Source organism: Rousettus aegyptiacus, unplaced genomic scaffold (genome assembly GCF_014176215.1).
Source record: "Rousettus aegyptiacus isolate mRouAeg1 unplaced genomic scaffold, mRouAeg1.p scaffold_m13_p_10, whole genome shotgun sequence".
NCBI classification, from domain to species: domain Eukaryota; kingdom Metazoa; phylum Chordata; class Mammalia; order Chiroptera; family Pteropodidae; genus Rousettus; species Rousettus aegyptiacus.
In genome coordinates, this window is record NW_023416285.1 from 63237936 (window position 1) to 63261520 (window position 23585).

The window sequence follows — 23585 nt, forward strand, 5'->3', positions numbered from 1 at the left end:
ACTATGGAAAACAGTATGGAGGTTCCTCAAAAAATTAAGAATAGAATTACCATATGACTCCCCAATTACTCTTCTGGTATCTACTCCCAAAATTTGAAACATTTATTGTAAAGATATATGCACTCCTATGTTCACTACAACTTTATTCACTGTGGCGAGTCATGGAAACAATTGAAGTACCCTTTGACAGGTGATTAAATAAAGATGTGGTACATATATACAATGGAATATAACTCAACCATAAGAAAAGTTGAACTACTGCCATTTGCGACAATATAGATGGATCTTGAGATTATCATGCTAAGCAAAATAAGTCAGACAGAAAAAGTTGAGAACCATATGATTTCACTCATATGTAGGACAGAAAACTGAAAGCAACAGACAAACAAGACAAACAAACAAAAACACATAGACACAGACAACGGTTTGTTTAGTGGTTACCAGAGGGAAAGGGGGGAGGGAAAGGGTTAAATAAATGGTGACGGAAAAAGATTTAACTTTGGGTGGTGAACACGCAATGCAATATACATATGACGTATTACTGAACTGTACACCTGAAACCTATATAATTTATTTACCAAAGTCATCCCAATAAATTTAATAAACAAACAAAATAAAGAGTTTCAAAATAGCTATTTTTGTATCTAGAAAACAGTCAATTGAGCAGACTGTTTTCAATAAGCAGACCTTTTTCAATGTGATTCAAATTACTGGATGATTTTTTCCTAGGTGCTCAATAGAACTGACTGGTGGGAAATGCCATAGACAAGTATGAGCACCAGTTCATTCATTTTCCAAATTCTGAAAGATGTCTCTCACTGTGAATAGTATTCCTCTTAGCACCTTGTATACAGCACCTAACTTAAAATTTAACAATCATGAATTTAAATATTATCTTAGGCAGTCCTTTCACCTTTATTTTGTGCTGACTAGGGAGTCCTATAGAGACCTCTAAATTTTACTTTTTCTTTAAACAAAATGGCAAATTCCACAAATGTAGACCTGTGGGTGAGGGAAGATGTCTGAGTAATCTTTTAAGACCGACTCTCAACCTCAGGAGGTACCGAGGAGAGGAAAGCTCATTTCCCACACAGGCAGGGATGGACCGCCTCTGTTATTAACTGCCCTACCGGCATAACCCCTGCATAATCCAAACATAGGGGTTGTAGTCTTGGGGAGGAGGAAATGTGGGCAGCTGAGCTCATTACATGACCAAGGCACCCCTATTTCCCATAGCCTCTATTTATGTATACCCCAACTCAGTGCTTTCCTTAGATTCCAAGTAGAGCTGGTGCGGTGCTTAATGACTCTTACCTAAAAAATGTGAGACGGGCTTTTCCAGTTCCCAGAAAAAAGTGTGTACACCCAACCAAATGCAAATAGTATCTGGATTTAATTATTATTATTACTTTTTACTAAAGAAACTCTTGGTTGCATGTGTCTTTCTTTCGTTCTTTCATTCCTTTCTTCCTTCATCCTTTTTAATAAATTTCCTGTTTTTAACAACACTTCAGCAAACAAATTAGATTATGAGGTAAACTGCATAGTCTGTCAAAAGTTCAAACCACAGGCTCAAGTAACATTCTTGGGAAATAAGTCAACTTCATTTAAAAAATCTGATTGATATTGTCAATCGAAAATATACTGTGAGCAAAGAATAATTCCATAAATCATCACTAGGTTAAGCTACAGTCTTGTTTCTTCACTTTAAATTACATTTATGAATACTGCATTATACATAAAGATAAGGTTATAATACTGAGAACACAATTAGGCAAAAAGCTTATTGATTACTTATTTGAATATTCACTAGGGGACAAAGCACTTGTTGGCCCAAAACTCTTAAGGAGATATAATAATGTTTAATTATTCAAAATATTAATCCTCCTAAAACTTAAAAAGGCAAAGAATTCCAGTAATGTAAATATTTTTCCTTAAGTTATCTCCAAATCAAAATTCTGTTGAATGAAAACAAGACAAAATATAACAGTAGAGTGGCATAACACTTAGAAGACTAATTCTGAGGAACAAAAATAATCTTACCTAAAATGGCTAGCCAGATAAAATGTATATAAACTCCTCAGGATAGTTACATGCTTTGTGAAATCATTTTTATTATAATTTATAGATATTATTTATTTTACCAAGGTTTATGACCCCTGTCTTACGATCTCAGTTTAGAAGCAGAAGGAGCCAGACTTCACTTTAAATAGGCAAAGGCACTTTTAAGAGACAATACATGAAGACTGATACATAAGAATGTCCTATTGCCAAATGTGTTGATATTAATACATTGGTAAGAATGTACAATCTGTCTTTTTCTTTACCATCATACTTATCATAAATTTCTACCTAACTGGTTCTCTGCCTTCTCATGAGACATGAACTAATGCTACTGAATAGAAGCTACAATAATTATTTCAATAAATATAAAGACAAAATGGGTTCATATAAAAATATTAATTGCCTGAGAGAGAATAATCTTCACTTATAAAACACTCTGAAAGACAGCTCTACCTTCTGAATAAAACTATGCAAAAACTAGGAAAAATTTATGCTAGCAAGACTAGTAAAAAGTAGGATAAAATGTTATCTAAATTCTTTGTTAGAAAGTTTTTGGCACATGCACATGGGTGGAGGGGGAAAGCCTTTACATTAATAATTCCAATATTCTCACTCCACAGAGATAAAACACATAATTCTATCAAATTCAAGAACATCATTTTAAGGTTGCATTTTTTACATAATTAAATTTACTAGTTATTAAAATAGCTTATGCATTACTTGGGTTTTTTATTTTTAAACTCCAAATTTGTAAAACTTACAGATAAGATTCTACATGTTACAGTATTTCAGATTTTAAGTAAACTGCTCTTACGAGTAATATATAAATACAGCTATTTATATATTTATGTTAGAGATCAACTCTTTGGCTCCCTAAATGACAAGGTTAATTCCAATACTAAAGGTCACAGCATAAATGTCAGAAAAACATTGTACCCATGGCTTCCGGCTATAATGGCCATTTATTAAATCTAAGTCAGATCATGTCATTCCACTGCTCAAAGCACACCAACATCCCTTTCCCCCCACCTCCCTCACAGTAAAAGCCAAAATTTTATGGTGCAGAGTCTGCTCCAGATCTGCAGTGCCCCACCTCATCTTCTCTCTCTCACCTGCCCTTCTTAGGTCCTGTCCCTTGTTCACTGTGCTCCAACCACACGGGCCCCCTCACTGCTCCTCAAGCACACAGGCATGCTCTTGCCTTAGGGCATGTGCACTGACACTTGAAAGCCTTCTCCAGGTGGCTTCCACCGCCCACCCCTACTTATAAAATCTGTGCTCAAATGTCACTTCTCATGATGCCTTCTCTGACCATCCTATTTGAAACTAACCTTTCCCCAGACCTGGAATTCCTGCTTAATTTTCTCGAGAGTACTCAGTAGCACTTTTTAACATAAATATCTTTTTTTTTGTCAGTCTTTCTCCACCACAATATGCCCTCTCAGAAAGCAAGTGTTTGCCTGTTTCTTTCAGTGCTATTACTCCAGCATTTACAACAGTGTTAGTTCAGTATCTAATAGGTATTTGATTCATTTGCTGAATGAATACATGAATAAATGACTCTTACTTTCCCCAGTTGCTGACATTGTGATATATGCCACGGCTCTTCTAACCTCCACGCCTGGCAATCTGGCATTGACCTATCCCTCCGGTCTTTGGATTTTCTCTTTTGGTTTATATTCTCTTTCTATTCCTATCACCATCTTCCTGGTTCAAGATTTCACTTCATTTGAATTATTACATTAGGTTCTTAATTAAGTTCCCCCATCTAGTCTTTTAGATGTTAGACCTCATGGCTCATCTTTTTCAACACAATTTCTGTCTGCTCTAGAATACAAAATTTCTGCCTCAGTCAGGCTTTTCTCCTCATTGTCCTGGGATAAAGGCCTATTTTCCCATCTTTATTTGCACATCCTGCTCATCACACCTGGAGAGCCCTTCCACTTATTTTTAGCTTATCTAGCCCCACTCATTATTTAAAACTCAATTCTAGTCCAATATCTTTCCTAGTTTCCTCCCATGGATTCAGGACATGGATTTCCCTTCTCTAAACTGCCATATATTTAAACGTATTTCCAGTTTTGTACTTAATTTTTTGCTGATTGTTTTAAGTATAGTTGTTCTACCCAGTCAGACTTAACGTTCTTTAGAAATAGACGCCTGTTTATTAGGCCACATGTGCCTGGAATAGTGAAATGCTTACTGAATAAAGAGGCACTTTGCACTTGCTTAACAGAACGGATCATAAATTCTCAGAGGGCAAATGCCTCACTCACACGCCTTCATACTCCTTATCTATATTGTGCATAAAGAAACTCAGAAAATAATTATAACATTTAACTAAAATAAATGATGCTTCAGGCTATAAACAGTATGGCCTAATACTATATTATACTAAAATTCAAAATTTAACTCTTATTTACTCAAGTAAATAAAATAAATGTTCTCCCTGGTTAATGAACACTCAGAAATTCAATTATTTTCTTCTTTGCTAATAATGTACTATAGTATTTCAAATGTCACTTAGGGAACTGAATACATGGCCTCTTGATTCTAAAAGATTATGCTCTATACTCTGTGATGTCAAATCCATACCTTTGTTAGTCCCTCGTATTTTCCATAATCTGTACTCTTTAGCCACTCCATCAGCTTGGCATATCGGAGCAAGTCTCTATGAAACGGATGATGATTAGGTAAAGTCAATTCAACAGAGTGTTGAGCAAGAGTTGAACTCTGATCATGACCCTAGAGTGAGTAAATAAGTAAATAAATATTATTGGTGGTATAAAGAAACATTGTTGTAACTGAAAATTCTGAATGATGACCAAATGTGGCCAAGCAAAACCAACAGAACATAGAAAAATAAAAACTGAGTACTTACTTGTCGTCTTCTTTTATCAGTTTGCGAATACCAACTGAACACCATTACCATAAGATAATCAAACACGTAAGAGTGGTACACTGATAAATCCAACTACTCATTTCATCTTCTAAAGGAGGTGAGAATGAATGTTTTAATCAAGCTTGTCTCTCCCACACCATATCATTTTACAGTTTACTAAGCAAATATATGTCTAAATCTATGGTATTTCCATTAGAGTCTACAACATTTAAAACTGATAAAAATATATAGGATATAGAATTTTAGGACTAGGAAGGGCTACAGATGACTATACCCTGGGCTTTTCAGGATAATCCCTAATGATAATATAATTTTAATTTTTCTTTTAACTTGTTAATCACTATATGATTTTATTCTTAAACCTAGATAAGACTTTTATATAAGTAAATTAATACATTATAATATAGTCTTAGATAGATGATATATCCTGACTTTTGTGTTAGAAAATATAGACTTGGTAGATTATCCAATCCAATAACCTCACTTTCTAGAAGAACAAACTGAAACTCAGAGTAAAGTGATTTGCTCAGGTCACACAGGAGGGAAGTAAGAATTAGAATCTTAGTCATGCGAGTCTCACTTCTGTTTGCTTTTAAAAACAAGCCAAACGAAATCATTTTACCCAGACAAAAAAATTGCAACTGCCTACTAATAACTGGTATCTAAAAAATAAAAAATAATAAAAACCTTCTTTTAAACAATCTAGCTCTCCTCCTCTGCTACTTAGTTAACATTTGTCTTGGAACTTGAAGGCAGTGTCTAAGAGATAGGGAGTTGGAAGATAAAAGGAGTAGATGCCCCTTGAAAACATAAGTTCCCAAGAATAAGGAAAAGGCAAAAAAGGACACATTTATTTGAAGTCATTCTGACTCTATCTGATTTGCCTAGTTAGAAGTTATTAATTAGCATTCTGTGAACATTGTATTAAAATGACACAAACTGCTGGAACTTTGGGGTTAATTCATTTCCTGGTAAAACCTAGAGCTAATTAGTATGTACTGTACTAGCTGATATACATTAGCTTATAAACATCTTAAATTTAAATTGTTTTAAGAGACTTCTTTCTTCTAATTTATATGGTTTATTACATATACAAAATAAGAATGTAGTGGTAATGGATTTTTACAAACAATTTCTTTTAAATAAAGAGTATCCAGAAAGAAAAAATTCCTGGCCTAGGGAAATAAAGAGTAAGAAAGATGACAGTACAAGATACACCAAGTACTAAAACCATTATTATCTGAGCTCCTTCCTCATTAAAGTTTACAAAAAAGTCAACTGGAGAATTTTCTCCTTGTAACACTATATTACTAATTTAAAATGAAAATTTTTAAAAATAAAGACCTATTATATTCAAATTATGTATAAAACTGTGTAGAACCAATATCTTTTAAGATTAATCTTACTGATATCTACTTGGTTAATTTGGGAAACTGAATCAGAGATAGCAGAAAAGTATGAGAAAACAAGTCTGACTGATTCAAAACAACCAGAACCAGATGGCAGAGGCAACAGAAATCCACATTATCATACAAGGTATATGATATATTTAAGGTCCACGATTCTTTTCTGTAATTCTAAAATCCAAAAAGCTCTGAAAACTCAGTTTGATGCCAAAACTATTTTGATGGCAAAAGTAGACCTAAACTGACATGAAGCTATTTATTTATAGTGTTTACAGTGACTTTTTTTTTTCTTTTTTTCTTTTTTGCTGTAGAAACAATTATGTGCTTGATTATAGGGCTCTGCTCCATACCTTGCTGAAGTGGCTATAATATAAAAATATATAGTATATGCACTCTATCATTTTTCTAAAATCTGAAAAATTCTATAAACACAGCTGACTCTAAGAGTTTTGAATAAAGGAGCATACACTTGCATGAACATTCTTTTCGGGATGGGTGGCTGAATATAAAACAATCAACATTTTCCAATAAAATCATCCGGCACTAAGAGATACCATGTTGAAAATGGAACTATTTTGTATATTCAAAATGCCTAGGCACCTACATCTTTTCTGTGAAGTAAAGACCAACAATAAATATGAACGAAATTAAAAATATTAAGTAAAACACGCCAGTATTACCACTGATCTCTAATTATAGTTGCCAAAGGTCAATACGAATATTACTTTACAGAAATGTTTTTTCATGACCACAGTAGAAGGATCACTGGGATTCCATTAAATCACAGGTTATCAGAAACTAAGTAGAAACATATAGTTTTAGATTTACCAAATGTTTCCAAAATTGTGTATCTTAATTGGTTACACTGATTAAAGAATATTTGACAGACTTGTTTTAGCCTTTTAAATATTTTCTAAATATTCAGTCTTCATTAATAACAATATTAGGTCTCTTTCATTATCTAAAACAATCTTCCTCATTAATTTTTCTCAATGATTCAGGACTCAAAATTATTATTTATACTCTACAATTATTTCTGAGGCCATTACATGTTAAATTATATTATTTAATTTAGTGTCAGGAAAGCTCATCAATTAAAAACCCTTTTCTCTTCTGAAAATGGATTTTACAGTTTATATTACTATTCAAATCTTTCTTCAGCAAACGGCTTCTTAAGATCACCATCACCTGGAAAATTTACTTCTGATATGAAGGACACGGTTACCTTCAAACCACTACTATTAAGAAAAATAAAATGTTATTGGTGTTAACGAAAAGACTTAATTTTAGAAAAAATGGTTCCAAAATAACCACAGAAAATAGGAATATTAAATCCTTAAATTGTTTAATCAGTAATATAATTATCACATATAGAACTCTAATGTGGGAAGAATTTTATTCTTTATATTTTTTTAAGTTAAGACATTGTTTAAAGTTTCTTAATATAAATAATAATAAAGTAGTAATATTAACAATTTAATGAATACCCACTACCATTCTAGGTACTTTATATACATAAATTATAATCTTCACAATAACCTCGCAGAGTACTTTTTTTCTCATTAAAAATAAAAGCAAAACTTTATGAACATAATTTAAAAATAATATATTAGGTTTTGTCCAAATTAATCTAAGACAAAGGCATTTTCCAAAAACTCAGTGAATTATAAATTTTTATTAGTATATATAGTACTAGAATTTATAATAAAATGAGCTAATATTAAAGTTTGCTATAATCGAGTACTGTTCTAAGGGCTGAACATTTATTATGTTAATCTTCATAACTACTCTGAGATAGATATTTTTATTACCCCATTTTTAGATAAGGCATAAAGAAGTAATTAACCTGCCCAAAGTCATCCAGCTAGGCAGTAGTAGAGTCAGGATTTCGAATTTAGGAAGTTTGGCTCCAGATTCTGCACTCTTAAATACTTTGTTATTCTGACTAACAAATGATACGATCATGTGGAATGTTGAATAAATTCTCAAGATTCTGGAACTCTTTCTTTTTATGTTATAGCATTTTTTATTTTTTCCTTAAAGAGAAAAGAAAATGTGAGCAAAGTGCCAACAAATATCATGAAACTGATTTTAATGATTCTTTCTAAGGTTTTAACTATAGATCATTAACATGTTTAGAAAACTGTAAAACCTGTTCTTAAGGAAACAATTTTTGTGACATGAACTGAATATTGGTGGTCTATTACATGGGTTTTATTTTAATATATGATGTTTCTATAAACATGTTGAAAGAAAAGTTCCCAAATTTAAGCATGTTAGCAAAAAACCCTACAACTTTGCTTTTTTCCTGGTTGTATTTTTAGTTCGATGCATAATCAGTCTCATCATGTTGCTAAAGGCAAAGTACAGAATCATGAGGTCTCTTTAGAACCAAAGAGGGGGAAAAAAGAAGGGCAGAGGACAATTATCCTTTTAAGGAAAATCTTTCAAAAAACAACCAAAAGAATTTTTAAAAGGACATATTCTTTATGCAAATATTTCTTCAATCTTATTAGTCTTAATTTCACTGCCTGATTTCAATCAAAATCCTAATTAGTGTAACTGGCCTTCTTCTGACTATCTTTCCAGATAACGTGAATCCCTAGTAAATATAAAAATTATAGGTAAGAGTCTATAATTTCAATGGAATCCGAGTGTGTAAGATCTAAAAGAGCCCAAAGAATCTTACGATTATTTAAAATATTATTCTCACAGAACATTATAGTAAAAAGTGAATATTAAATAAAAATGTATTTCAGGTTTATATAAATGCAATTATGTAGAAGTATTAACATGAAAGTTCCATCACAGATAGCATGCTCTGGATCAGCGATTCCAAAATGTGAAGATGTTTTACTGGCCTACAGGAATAAGAAAAAAAAATGATGGGAGTTAAGTTTCTCATAGAGGGAAATGTATTAATTTTAGAAGTCTGATATTATGTTCTTTTTTTTTAGTGACAAAATATTATTTTAAAAATAAAAAGATAGTGAAATAGATGGCAGTATTTCTTTTTAAAAATTTTTATTTGGTAAATAAAAAATTGGTGACTTGGTCTCTAAATTTTATTTTTTAATTACTAATGTGTGAATTTAAAAAGACTGGGAATTACCGCTCTTAAATTACTGTTGTGTTGTGATCAACATATTACTTACACTGGATTCTTCTGTATAGTAGTTATAAATGTTATATATACATTTGCTATAAATTGCATTGCATGGACTCTATTCTTGTGCCATCTGTGATGCCATATCTGACTACTTAGATCCTCAGTAAACTCACTTTTGATTATACGTGTTAGCACTTATACGTATGTGTACTATGTCTACATAGTTATACAATTAGCAAATTTAATATTTACACTGCTATAAAGCTTTGAATACATTAACCTCCTTATAAGCATCTTGAGGGTGGAAGTCATTTCTTATTCTTACACATGGACAAGTACATAATAGGGACACAATGAAAATTTGGTGATTGACAAAGAGATGTACCATATATGGTAATCAAATCTTCCCAGCCAGTTTGTCCTACAACCAGGAAGAGAAATACCCATGTTTCCCAACTCCTGCTAAGTGACCTGATGCACTGAATTCAACACAAACAAAATCTCTTTTCTGTACTTGGGACAGCCTATTGCAGCTTCTTCAGCACATTCCAGGGTGTTGCAACATTCTGGTTTTTAACATGCATCATTCACATGTAACAATACATATTAGATTTTCAAAATAAGGAAGCATTCATTTTAAACAAAGCCATTAGTTTATAAGTCAAAGAAGCAAAATAATTTTTTAAAATAACTGCATGTTATAACAAACAGTATAAAAAGGACTACTGACTGTTATTTTCAATACCATCTACGAATGTAGATAATGTCACTGTCAATAGTGTCGTTAAAAAAAACTAAGCAATACTGTAGAAATAGATATTGAAATAATACTGCAAGAAAAATGTGAATTAGTATTTCCTATGTGACTTCTAGGTTTCCTTTTTTCTTGACACTTCAAGTAGAGTGAAATGTTAAGAGATTCTTCCCCCATTTTCCCCTCACATGCTTAGTTAGGAGGTCTTCCTTTATGCTCCAATAGTACCACTATCACGTTTATCCTTCCTGAGTATGTGTTCATCTCCCTCCCCTTGACTGAAATCTACTCAAGAGCAGAATCAGCTGCTCATCTATCCTAAGTAAATGTCTGGTACACGTCTCAATAACCTGGTAAATAATTTCTAAATAAATGAAGCAGTAAGCAACTGAGTACCAGAATGACAGGAAGAAAGCCAAGCAGAATTAGATTAAATGCCTTTTTTGGCCAAAATAAACTTTCTCTATGGGACTCTGAAAAACCTACAAATATGGTTAACAGGTAGTTTACATGAATAAGTTATAATCTATAAAGATTTTGCTGCTGTTAAGTTTAGCAAACTTTAGAGAAAATAAAAAGAATAAGAGAAGCTCGAGCCAAATTTGATGTACTCACAGGCACCGAAAGAAAGTAGGACCTGTTATAGAGTTGAAGGAGGGCCTGAGTAAACTAATCAGAAATAAAATATAGTAAATACAATTGTTTTAGAATACTGTAAAATGAAAACAAAATAAGAATCCAATGTTTCAGAAAGCATTTCTCGATGAACAAAATTTCCCTCATTTTTTTGACCAATAATTCTAATAAAAGAGATGAAAAACATAAGAAAACTAATTTTTTACACTAGATATTAAAATGCCTCCTATTCAGAACCCTCTGAGGTACGCTTAATATTATTAATATTTTTGCCTAACTTTAATTATAACATCCCTTTTCACATAAAAATGCAGACAAAGGCTTTATGTAAAATTAAATCAACTGAATTTACAATTGAACTACAGTCACTTTTCTCATGCATATAGACAAATATGGAGCCAGTAAAACATGTAAAACACTGGATTGAGTCCTAATTCTCACCTAAAATACTGAAAAATAAAAATAAAACAGGCCAAACAGCAAACACATAACAAGTTTGGACTTTTTATAAATAAGTAGGTCTAAATGGTATATGCAATAAGTAATCACAGTTATTTGTGATTTCTAGAATCTGAGAATTAGAGCTGAAAAGAACTAGACTGTCTACCTAAGAAGGCAGTTGGGGCCCAAAAACAACTATGAGCAAATATGCACTTATTTAAAAAATCTTAAAATCAAATAATATGTGAAGAAATATGCTGAGATTCCAATCAAACATATTAAAATTTTTTGTGTGAAGGCACACATGTTTAAGGCAATATATAAAAAAGCTACAGGAACATGCTAGTATTAATAAAAAATAAAATTACCTGTTGAACAAAAACATTGTTGAGATGACTGGCCAGTCTCCGAGCAAAATGCTCTCTCAAATCGCTGAAACGCTGCTGCTGCTGCCTGACCGCCAGGAGCATGTCGTGGCCTGAAATCAGAACATTTCTTGACTGTTTTAATGGGTAAAAAGAGTTTGATGATGCTTAACAAGTATATTATAACAGTATCCATATTTCAGTTCTGAAGAGCCCAAAGTTTTATGGGTTTGTTTGATTTATAAAAGAAAAATCAAGGAGTATGTTAGTAGGAAAAGAGAAGAGGTAAGAAACATGGCGGAGTGAGAGACATCGTCAGATCTCTCCCCTTGAAACAACAATAAGCTGAACATCTAAAACTCAACAAAAAAACACCCCAAAAAGCATACCAGTACCTCAGAGCGTGGGATCTGCGAATAAGAGCTACCACAGGTCAGAACCCCAGGTGTCCGGCGATGGAATGAGAGAAACAAAGAAGCTTCCTCCCTCAGGCAAGTTCCTTGCAGGAGGAAGGGGAGGGAAGAAGGTGTGGCGACTTCCCTGAACAGCCCTGCCTGGGAGACCCGGAAGCTCCACATAGCCAGCCATAGTGCCCAGTCATCAGGGCAGAAAGCAGAGAAGCAGGGATGACAGAGAAGCTGGAGCTGGGATGGCAGAGAAGTGGGGAAGGAAGAGGAACAACAGTTGATTTTTACCAGCTGTGGCTGCAAAACAGAGGCTGAGCCCCCATTCCCCAACTCAGAAGGCCCCTTCCCCCATACCCTCAGAGATACGGAATGCTGTGGCGCCCCAGAGGAATCTGAGCGAATGCTACTGAACTTGTCACTAACACTGACTGGGACCAACCACTAAGGGTAGCGAGTGTGATTAAACATCTATAAGCAAAAAAAAAAAAAAAAAAAAGTATTATTAAGACTTTATATAAAGCAAGGATCCAAGAGGCTTTAGACACCACCTACTGGAAACTAAAAGAAAAATGCCTTCTTTGCAACAGGCTAAAGAGAGACTTTTATATAATAAATCTTCTTTCTGGAAAAAAAGTCGAATATACTTCCATTAATGCCCAGGTTAAGAAATAATCCATTAAACAACACGAACAACCAAGGTGACAGGGTAGCTCGGAAAGAAAAAAATCTCCAAAATATAGCTTCCAGACATAGACATATGCTACTTAAATGACAGAGAATGCAGGATGGTACTTCTGAAAAAACTCAATGAGATCTGAAATAATTCATATCAACAATTTCAGGAATTGAAAAAACAACTAGATGAATGGAATGAGTTCTTTAGCAAGGAGACTGAAACCCTCAAAAAGAACCAAATAGAACTTCTGGAGATAAAGAACACATTGCAAAAGATGAAAAAAGAAATAGCAAGTTTGGGAAATAGAGTCGACCCAATGAAGGAAAGGATCAGTGATATCGAAGACAGAAATCTAGAAATAAATCAGAAGAAAGAGAAGAGAAAACTAAGAATGAAAAATAATGAAAAGAATACAAGAACTAGCTGATACTATAAGAGAGGAAACATAAGAATAATGGGCATTCTCAAAGGGGAGGAAAACGAGCAGGGATTAGAAAGCATTTTCAGACAAATAACTGAAGAGAATTTCCCAAATTTAAGGAATGAGCTGGAACTTGGAATTATCTCATCACAAAAAGGCCTTCATCAAGACACATGGTATTAAAATTATCAAAAATCAATGACGAAGACAGAATTCTCAGGGCAACCAGGGAAGACGGTAACCTATAAAGGAAAACCAATTAGATTATCTTCGGACTTCTCAGTACAAACTTTATAAGCCAGAAAGGAGTAAATCAAATATTCAAACCATTAAATGAAAGGAACTACCAGCCTAGAATAATGTATCCAGCTAAGCTCTCCTTTAAATGTGAAGGAGAAATAAAGATCTTTCCAGAAATATAAAAATTGAGGGACTTCTCTGCTACAAGGCTTGCATTATAGGAAATACTGAAAGATGTCAGCTCACCTAAAACAAAATAACAAAACAATAATTTGGAGTAAGGTGACTAGCAGGCAGATAGAAAGAAGCAGAGGAGTGCAACTGTTAATAAGAACAGATTATAAGCTTAAACAATTAGAAGAAAATTGCTATAGCAAGATAGTAATGAATGTTCAGCATACATAAGAACAAACTGAGACAACAGTAACAGAAAAAGGTATGATTCAAAGCTCCAAATTAGCGAAGGGGAATGGAATAACGCACACACAGAAGAAAATGGACTATATATATATAACTATCCTTTACATATTCACAATGGTAACCACACGCCAAAGATTCAGAATTGAAGTATATAACATAAAACAAGAAGGACCAGAGAGAAAACCCACAAAACTCAACCAAAATAAAAAACACACACACAAAGACAAGGAAGCAATGGAAACACCAACCTACCAGAAAGCAAAAGACAAAATGGTTATAGGAAAACCTAATATTTCAATAATCACCCTAAACGTAAATGGACCGTATTCACCAATAAAAAGGCATAGAGTTGCAGATTGGATCAAAAACAAAACACAACCATAGGCTGCCTCCAAGAGACATATCTCAGTTCCAAAGACAAATGTAGATGCAAAGTGAAAGGGTGGAAAATGGTATTTCAAGTAAATGGCATTCACAGAAAAGTCGGATGAAATAGACTTCAAAATAAAAAAGGAAAGAAAGGTATTGAGGGACACTTCATAATGATAAAGGGAATCGTGCACCAAGAAGACATAACAATGTATTAACATCTATGCTCTGATTCAGGGAGCCCTGAAATATGTAAAGCAATTATTAACAGAACTAAAGAGAGAAACAGACAAAAAACACTATCATAGCAGGGGACCTAAATACCCCACTGTCGGATATGGACAGATCATCCAAACAAAATAAATAAGGAAATAACGTCCTTAAATGACACATTAGACCAACTGGACATAACTGACATTTATAGAGCCTTCCATCCCAAAACAGCTGCTTATACACACTTCTTAAGTGCACATGGAACATTCTCAAGAATTGACCACATACTGGGACACAGAAATAGCCTCAACAACTATAAGAGGGTTGAAATCATACCAACCATATTCTCTGATCATAATGCTTTGAAGCTAGAGATCAACTGTAAAAGGAAAGTGGGAAGAACCACAAATATATGGAGATTAAATAACATGTCACCGAAGAATAACTGAGTCAGAGAAGAAATAAAAAGAGAGATCAAGAGATACATAGAAACGAATGATAATGACAGTATAACATATCAAAACTTTTGGGACATGGCAAAAGTGGTCATAAGAGAAAAGTTCATATCATTACAGGGCTCTCCGAAAACAAGAATGAGCCCAAATAAACAACCTAATGCTTCATCTTAAAGAACTAGAAAAGGAATAACAAATGAAGCCTAAAGTAAGCAGAAGGAAAGAAATTATCAAAATTAAAGCAGAAGTAAATGAAATTTAAAACAACAAAAAAACAATAGAAAAAATAAATGCAACCAAGAGCTGGTTCTTTGAAAAGGTTAATAAAATTGACAAACCTGGCTAGACTCAATAAAGAAAAAAGAAAAAGGACACAAATAAACAAAATCAAGGGTGAAAGAAGGGAAATTATGACTAACATTGCAGAAATATAAAGGATCATGCAAGAATACTATGAAAAAGTTTATAACACCAAATTTAATAACCTAGAAGAAATGGATCAGTACTTAGAAGAATACAATCTTCCTAGACTGAATCAAGAAGATATGGAAAATTTAATTAGACCAATCAGCAGTATGGAAATTGAAACAATCATCAAAAACCTACCAAATTGTAAGAGTTCAGGACCAGATGGCTTCACCAGTGAATTCTATCAAACATTCAAAGAAGATTTAATACCTATTCTCCTCAAACTCTTCCCAATAATCAAAGAGGAAGCAATACTTCTCAACTCATTTTATGGGGCCAATATTACCCTGATATCAAAACCTGGTAAAGATAACACACACAAAAAAACTACAGACCAAAATCTCTCATGAACACAGATGCAAAAATCCTAAATAAGATACTAGTGAACTGAATACAGCAATGTGTTAAAAAGATTACATACCACGATCAAGTGGGCTTCATCCTAGGGGCACAGGGGATGGTTTGACATACGCAAATTGATTAATGTGATACACCACATAAACAAATTAAAAAATAAGAATAATATGATCATATCAATAGATGAAGAAAAAGCCTTTGACAAGATACAGCATCCATTTACGATCAAAACACTTAACAAAATCGGTATACAAAGAAAGTACCTTAACATAATAAAGGCCATCTATGACAAACCCTCAGCCATTATACTTAATGGTGAAAACTAAAAACAGGAACAAGGCAAGGCTGTCCACTATGGCCACTGTTATTCAATATAACATTGGAGGTCCTTCTGAGTGCAATCGGGTAAGAGAAAGATATAAAAAGCATCCAAATAGGAAACGAAGAAGTCAAAATGTCACTATTTGCAGATGACATGATTCTCTATATAGAAAACCCTAAAGACTCCACAAGAACACAACTAGAAACAAACAGTAAAGTTTCTGGATAAAAAAATCAATGTTCAAAAATCCCTAGCATTCCTATACTCTAATAATGAAGTGTCAGAAAAAGAAGTGGAAAACATAATTCCTTTTTGCAATTGCAACAAAAAGAATAAAATATCTAGGAATAAATCTAATGAAACATGTGAAGGACCTATATAATGAAAACTATAAGACCAGATTAAAAGAAATCGAAGATGATAAAAAAAAACGGAAAGATATTCTGTGTTCTTGGATTGGAAAAATCAACATAGCTGAAATGACCTTATTACTTAAAGCATTATACAAATTTAATGCAATCCCCATCAAAATCCATCGGCATTTTTTAAAGAAATAGAACAAAAAATTATCAGATCTGTATGGAATTGCCAAAGCTATCCCAAGAAAAAAGAACGAGGCTGGAGGCCACACTGCCTGATTTCAAATTATACTACAAAGTGACAGTATCAAAAGGGCATGGAACTGGCAGAAAAGCAGACGCATGGACCAGGCGAACAGAATCAAAAGTCCAGAAGTAAATCCATATTTGTATGGGCAAATAATTTTTGATAAAAAAGCCAAAAGGATACAGTGGAGAAAGGAAACCCTCTTCAAGAAATGGTGGTGGGAAAATTGGAAAGCCACCTGCAAAAGAATGAAACTAGACTGTTGTCTATCACCACACACCAAAGTTAACTCAAAATGGATTAAGAACCTGACTATAAGTCCTGAAACAATAAAATGCATAGAAGAAAACAGAAACTAAACTCAAGGACCTTGGACCTAAAGAAGATTTTATGAATTTGACCTCAAAAGCAAGGGAAGTAAAAGCAAAAATAAATGAATGGGACTACATCAAACTAAAAAGCTTCTGCTCAGCAAAAGAAATCGTCAACAAGGTAAAGAGACAACCATCCGAATGGGAAAATATATTTGCAAGCTAGGCCTCTAATAAGGACCTAATATCCCAAATCTACAAAGAACTCATACGACTCAATAACAACAACAAAAAAAAACAAACAATCCAATCAAAAATGGGCAGAGAACATGAACAGACATTTCTCCCTAGAGGACATACAAACGGCCAACAAGTATATGAAAAGATGCTCAACATTGCTAGCTATTAGGGAAATGCAAATCAAAACCACAAGGAGATAACCATCTCACACCTGTTAGAATAGCTATTATCAATAGGACAAGTAATAACAAGTGTTGGAGAGGATGCGAAGAAAAAGGAACCCTCATACACTGCTGGTGGGACTACAAATTGGTATAGCCACTATGGAAAACAGTATGGAGGTTCTTCAAAAAACTAAGAATTGATTTACCATATGATGCAGCAATCCCTCCACTGGGTATTTACCCCAAAGACTTGAAAACCCATATCCAAAAAGATATTTGCACACCGATGTTCATAGCAGCATTATTCACAGTGGCCAGACATGGAAGCAAACGAGTGTCCTACAATAGATGATTGGCTAAAGAAACTGTGGTACATATATACAATGGAATATTACTCAGCCATTAGAACAGATGAAATACTGTCATTTGTGACAACCTGGATGGACCGCGAGATAATCATACTAAGCGAAATAAGCCAGACAGAAAAAGTTGAAAATCACATGATAACACTTATATGCGGAATATAAACCTAAAAGCAACAAATGAGCAGGACAAACAAACAGAGACTCATGGACATGGACTATAGACTAGTGGCTACCACAGGGTGGGGGGAGGAGGGAAGTAGATGGGGTTAAAGGGGTCAAATATATGGTGACAGAAAGAAATCTAACTATGGGAGGTGAACCCCCAATGTAGATATATATGTGTCCTACTGTTAAAATGTACAGTAATCTCAAACTTACCAGATTGCATTAACCAATGTCAACATAAAAATAAAATTAATTAAAAAAAAAGAAAAGAAAGGTCAGGGAAAAAATAGTATAGCACAATGGATAGCAAAGTGCCATCCTTACTCAGCAACATCTAGGAACTGTTATAAGTGTGGATTCTAAGGCCTCAGTCCAGACCTACTGAATCTGGGTGTAGGGCCTGGCTATCTGTCTTTTTACAAGCCTTCCTGGTGATTCCGATGCCAAGTCAAGTTTTGGAACCACTGGCTTAGCAAAACCTTACGTTCTCTGGTCTAACCCAAGCACCGACTTTGTTCTAGGTTCTGTGGACTGTAATGAAGAAAAATCATGGTGTTAACTTGAGCCACTGATGGTCAGTTGGAAGGTAATGAAATGAAAAAGTTCTCAGTGCCAATAGAATGATGTTTGCAAATAAATAATGAAATGTGTTTGTATAGCTAATGATATAACCCTAAACCACTTGCCCACATAAGCATTATACTAAGTTACAGGCTTAGTCTCAGATTCTTGGTCAGATTTTATCATCTCCAGTGAACGTACCTGGTCGGAGAGCTACATTCATGCACTGCAGAAGGGCATCGGCGGCATTGGTGCAGGCCTCAATGCCTCTGGAAGAAGCAAGATCTCCTTCCTGAAGGGCCTTTATATGACCTTTGGCCAAGTCCATGTGGTTCTGGAATATATGTAAATACACTAGGTACACATGTAATTTAGGAAAATTTATAGGTAAGTAGCTACTCAATCCTACCATTAAGTCTTCGCAATTATTTTAAATCTTGCTCTTGTAAGAAAACTTGAAAATGTTTACAAATGGCTTTTATATATTATCATGAGATATTTTTCTTTTTTTGTTGGTAATTTATAATCACACTTACCACAAGGAACTCTATCTCAGATAGGAGCTTTACATTATTAGTGTTACTAAGATGAATTAGGTGGTTGCTTTCAGAGATCTGATCCATTTGTTCCTTCACACTTTGGAGCATTTCCTCATAACTGCTCAGTTTCAATTCAATCTGATCCACCTCTTTTAAAGCCTCATCTAGCAACTTCATAAGGATGTTCACTTGTTTTTCAGAGGCCATGATTGACTGGATGTTGGCCTACAAAATTTTTAAAAAAGTAACACTTCGTATTATTCAAATGTGTAAAAGAAGTATAAAGACGAAATATTGCCAAATCTCATTGACAGCAGAGTAACAAAGATTGATATGTACATCTATACATTGACTTTATCACTTTATGTTTACATTCCATTTTTTACACAGTATTTCAAGATAGTACACCTACTTGCCTCTTATATCAAGGTTAGGAAACAGACGTCAATATTTTATATTTCCACAGACCACACAAGTACAGTTCTGCCCTATAACATATCATCAGTAATGAATGCTGTATTCTCATTTTTGTAAACTGAGGGGCATTAGACTACTTCATCACTAACGTTTCTTCCAATTCTACTGGCTATAGCAAGTCTTTATACTTAACATTCATGTAAAATCTTAAATAAAAGCATAATCACCTATGTAATTCCTTAGTCAAGAAGGTAGCAGTGGTATACCAGTCTTTAAAAGTTACATGGAACTACTGCTAGTACAATATACACTAATAGAATATGGAAGAACATATAGCCTTAAGATAGCTCCTTCTATGGTCTTCTTTTTATCTTTCATTTGCAACTATGTTTTTTTTTTTTTTTTTCAGGCAAAAAGCAGTAACAAACCACCATCTCTTACCATTGTTTTTTAAAAGATTCTATTGATTCTAAATTCCTTGAAATATAGGAGCTGCCAAATTGAAAATAACACTGCAAAGCAATATGACTTGGAACATATATGCAATATTAATTAGAAAAGAAAATATAAAGCCATATTAAGAAGGCAGGCCACTTGCATTGTGCGTTCACCTCCCATACAAAAAAAAAAAAAAAAAGGCAGGTAACCTAGTATGATGAGAAAACTTGGACAAAGAATTAAAAGAATATTATTGTACAGTTGATGCTGTAATTTCACATGTGCTATTTTATATAATATTCATAATAACCGAACTGTAAGTACAGCCAAACTATAAAGTAAGGAAGGCTCAGACACAATAAAATCTTAGGCAGCAGAGTTAGGGCTTGAATTCAACCAGGACAATTTCCACTTTAACATCTGGAAGTCTCTCTCTTAGGCTTTAGTTTCAGTAACATTTGTAAATTCATAAACTTGACTATTCATGTAATCTCTGGGTCTAATTTCAACCTCATAATTTCTGCACCTATCATGTATAAAAGATCACAACTATTTAAGTCTTAAAATATTCCTTATTCTGGCTTTGATACCAGGCCTTCTGAGTCACACTTCTCTTGCTCAGGCCCGCTTCCATGTCTGGAGTGTACTTTCCCTTCTAATAAAGCTTTTCTTTTCTACTGTAGAAAAAAAAAATCCTTATTCTCTGAGGGTTTTTCTTAAATGCTTACCTGTGTAAACAAAAAACAAAAACCCCCAAATGTTCATTTTAGATTTCTTCACATTTAGTACTGCTACTTTCTAAAGAAGTGCATTTAGATACAGACTCAGAAAATACAATTAAAGGATCTATTCCAAAATATTTTAGCAGAAGAATCAAACACCCTTTTCCTCTGACTCTCCTGTTTTCATCACACTTATTCTGCAACCTTTAGGTAAATGATTCACTTATTTCAGCCCAGTTCCTCTCTAATTTGTACTTATTTTTTTCAAACAACGAAAATGCTATTCTTTTGTTTTGAACTATTCTGAGGTGTTTCAGAGGTTGGGGAATCAACCCTCAAATTGCCTCTGGTTGGCTACTTTTTAGTTCCATCACTTCATATTAAGAACCTTCCAAAAGCTAGGACTGGAGCCAACTGCCTTCATTGGCCTAATAGGAATGATCAAGAACATTGAAAGACTGATGGCAGCTGGTAATGCTCTTATAGAGAAAGACAGCAATAATCACAGTATGAGGCAGTAAAATGTGAACACCAGTCTTCTCAATTTACTGCACAACACAAATCATAGATTGCAAGAAAGTCTTACCCCATCTAGCACCTGCAGCTCTCTGGATAACCTTTCTGCAAAGGCCTCAGCATTAGAGATTGCACATTCACAGCCTTCCATCATTATTTCAATATCCTGCTCTTCTCTTGCATTTAATTCTTGGTATTCATCTACTGCTTCTTCATCACCTCCTGTCACACTCTGATTTTCTCCACTTGGAACAGATTCTTAAAGAGGTAAAAATTAAAAATAAAGTAGTAAAAAAGTAAGAAAAACAATAACATGGTACTTATAGGTAAGGTCAATTAGAAGTACAGGTCACATTTAGTGGCTGAAAAAATAAAATTCAAAATATATGAAAAAATTTTTATAAAGAATGGCGTATGTTACTATAACGTTTATTGTAACAAATAAAAAGCATGCAGTCTAATTCACTGACTTACAAGTGTTAAAACAGGCTTTAGTCACAATTTTCCAAAAACAATTAAAATAAAAGACAAATACAAAACAAAAACAAACACATGGAAAGAAGCCTAACCCTTCTTTCCTACCTGAGGTGATTACTGCTCTAACAAAACAACTATTATGAATTCAGAACACATGAAAACAATTTGCTTTCCTTTTTTTCCCCAGGTAACATTTTTCTTCTGTTATTTTTGTCTTTGTAACATTTTTTTCAAGTAACTTTTAGTTGAAATGGAAAATATATCTACAAGTCAATTTATTTTGGTCACTGAAAGTATTAACTAAATTTTCCATTTCTTTGTTTAAACAAATTATACACAGATTGATAAAATTTCTAAAGGTCAGCTATAGGAGCGTTCTCAATAACTCCATGATAAAAAGAGCAATAGCAACAGGGCTGTTGGAAATTACAAAATATAAATGGTCTTCGTGCTTCATAACAAAAGACCAAGAGGTCAAATCTGAGGTGCTTTCTAGATAAATGTTTCAGTTCAATTTGTGAGATTTTATATAAAGCTGAGGTTAAGAGAGGAAAAATGAAAAAAATAATTTTTACTCCCTAAAGAAATCTGTAATTAAAGTTACAGATTTATCAAATAATGGGACAAGATTTAAATCCCAAACTCTGGATGCTTTAAATATTCACTATTTTCTCTGAAAATAGTGAATATTTACATTCAATATGACTTGACATACCTTATTTTTTCATACTACAAAAATCAGCTAATTCAAATTAACGAAGGACTTACTCTGAAGAATGATAATTAGGCAAATTTAGATAATGTCCCAGAAAAAAAATGAGACAAAACTTTTGGTATAGGCAATTGTAGGTTACAGTATATAAGTTTTTAGAGCGGCATCCCCAAGCTCTTTGCCCTTTGAGTAAGCCCATTTTAGTTCACCGTGGAACTGTTAACTGTCATGTGTATGACAGCGTATTAGCCACTAGGGAGCACGGACTAACCAAAACATTCAGTACAGCTCTTTACACAAGTAGATATTTAAAATAAACAAATATTTTAAATGATCATAACTGCTTCAGATATTTTCTCTCCCATGAAACAGTCCTTGGATGTTAATAATTAATACTATCATTAATTTTATCACCGTATGGATTTTGTAGTAATAAACTTGTCCCTGAACACAATTTCATAAGATATGTAATCAACAGTACATAACAATGTCAAGTAATAAAAATATACAGAATAGAAAAAGAAGGAAAGGTGTTACGCACCTTCTGTAACTTTAGGCAGTTCTGGAGAATAAAAAGGTATGAAAAAAGCAGAGGAAAGTAAGCAAAGAAGATTAGCTGGGTAGAAAATTACACAGGTTTAAATTTTTAAAATACTACCCGTATTTCATTTGAACTTCATGCTAAATCAAAGTTTAAAGACAATGTCAATTTAATCTACAAAGTGGAAAGATTCATAAGAAGCTGAATTTCAAGAGTTCCTTTTTCTTATTTATTTTCTGACAGTTACTAAAAATCCATTTATCTTTCCATTTTCTCTTACTCTTTTCAGAAACAGTACTGACTAGTCCTTGGAGGAGAAAAGTGGGAAACGGATCACTTCCTGGGAATTATTTTTAGGTCAGCTGTGACTCATGCATTTAGTCTAGTTATTTTCACTCAAAGCCCCAAACCTTTATCTAGACACACCCTCACATTGGATTAGTCATAAAACAGTGAGAAAGGACAAAATTGAAGCAATTAAAAGAACACACAAGATTCCAGTTCAAAGTGGCATTTAAGGATTCAAATCAAAGATTTTAAAAAATTTGGTTGCAAGAATAAACAAAAGGCCAAATGAAAACTTCACTCTACTTCAATTGCTAACCAAGTCCTCTTTTAAAAACCATATTCTACTAAGAAACCCGTTATTAGCATGAACATTCAATTGTCACCAATAAAAAATACTAAAGTCACCACCGCTAACATTCACAATGAACAGTCTTACTTGTATGATTATTTATCTCTTAAAAAGAGACGGTGATAATTTGTTTTCTAAAGCTTAGAGAC

The 23585-nt window shown here is 33.6% G+C and overlaps 1 protein-coding gene across 6 annotated transcripts in view; it reads right to left on the reverse strand.

Moving 5' to 3' along the window:
• EXOC1 (exocyst complex component 1) overlaps window positions 1-23585 on the reverse strand; it is a 55592-nt gene that overhangs the window by 19497 nt on the left and 12510 nt on the right. For 4 of the 6 annotated variants that reach the window (XM_016142306.2, XM_016142302.2, XM_016142305.2 and 1 more), the window contains exons 5-10: window positions 22800-22820; window positions 21140-21327; window positions 18974-19201; window positions 18639-18771; window positions 11681-11790; window positions 4660-4809 (exon numbers count right to left, since the gene is read on the reverse strand). In XM_016142306.2, the coding sequence (XP_015997792.2) occupies window positions 4660-4809; window positions 11681-11790; window positions 18639-18771; window positions 18974-19201; window positions 21140-21327; window positions 22800-22820 (830 nt within the window). The remainder of the gene's footprint in view (window positions 1-4659; window positions 4810-11680; window positions 11791-18638; window positions 18772-18973; window positions 19202-21139; window positions 21328-22799; window positions 22821-23585) is intronic. The other 2 variants (XM_016142304.2, XM_016142307.2) reach the window with 1 other exon arrangement.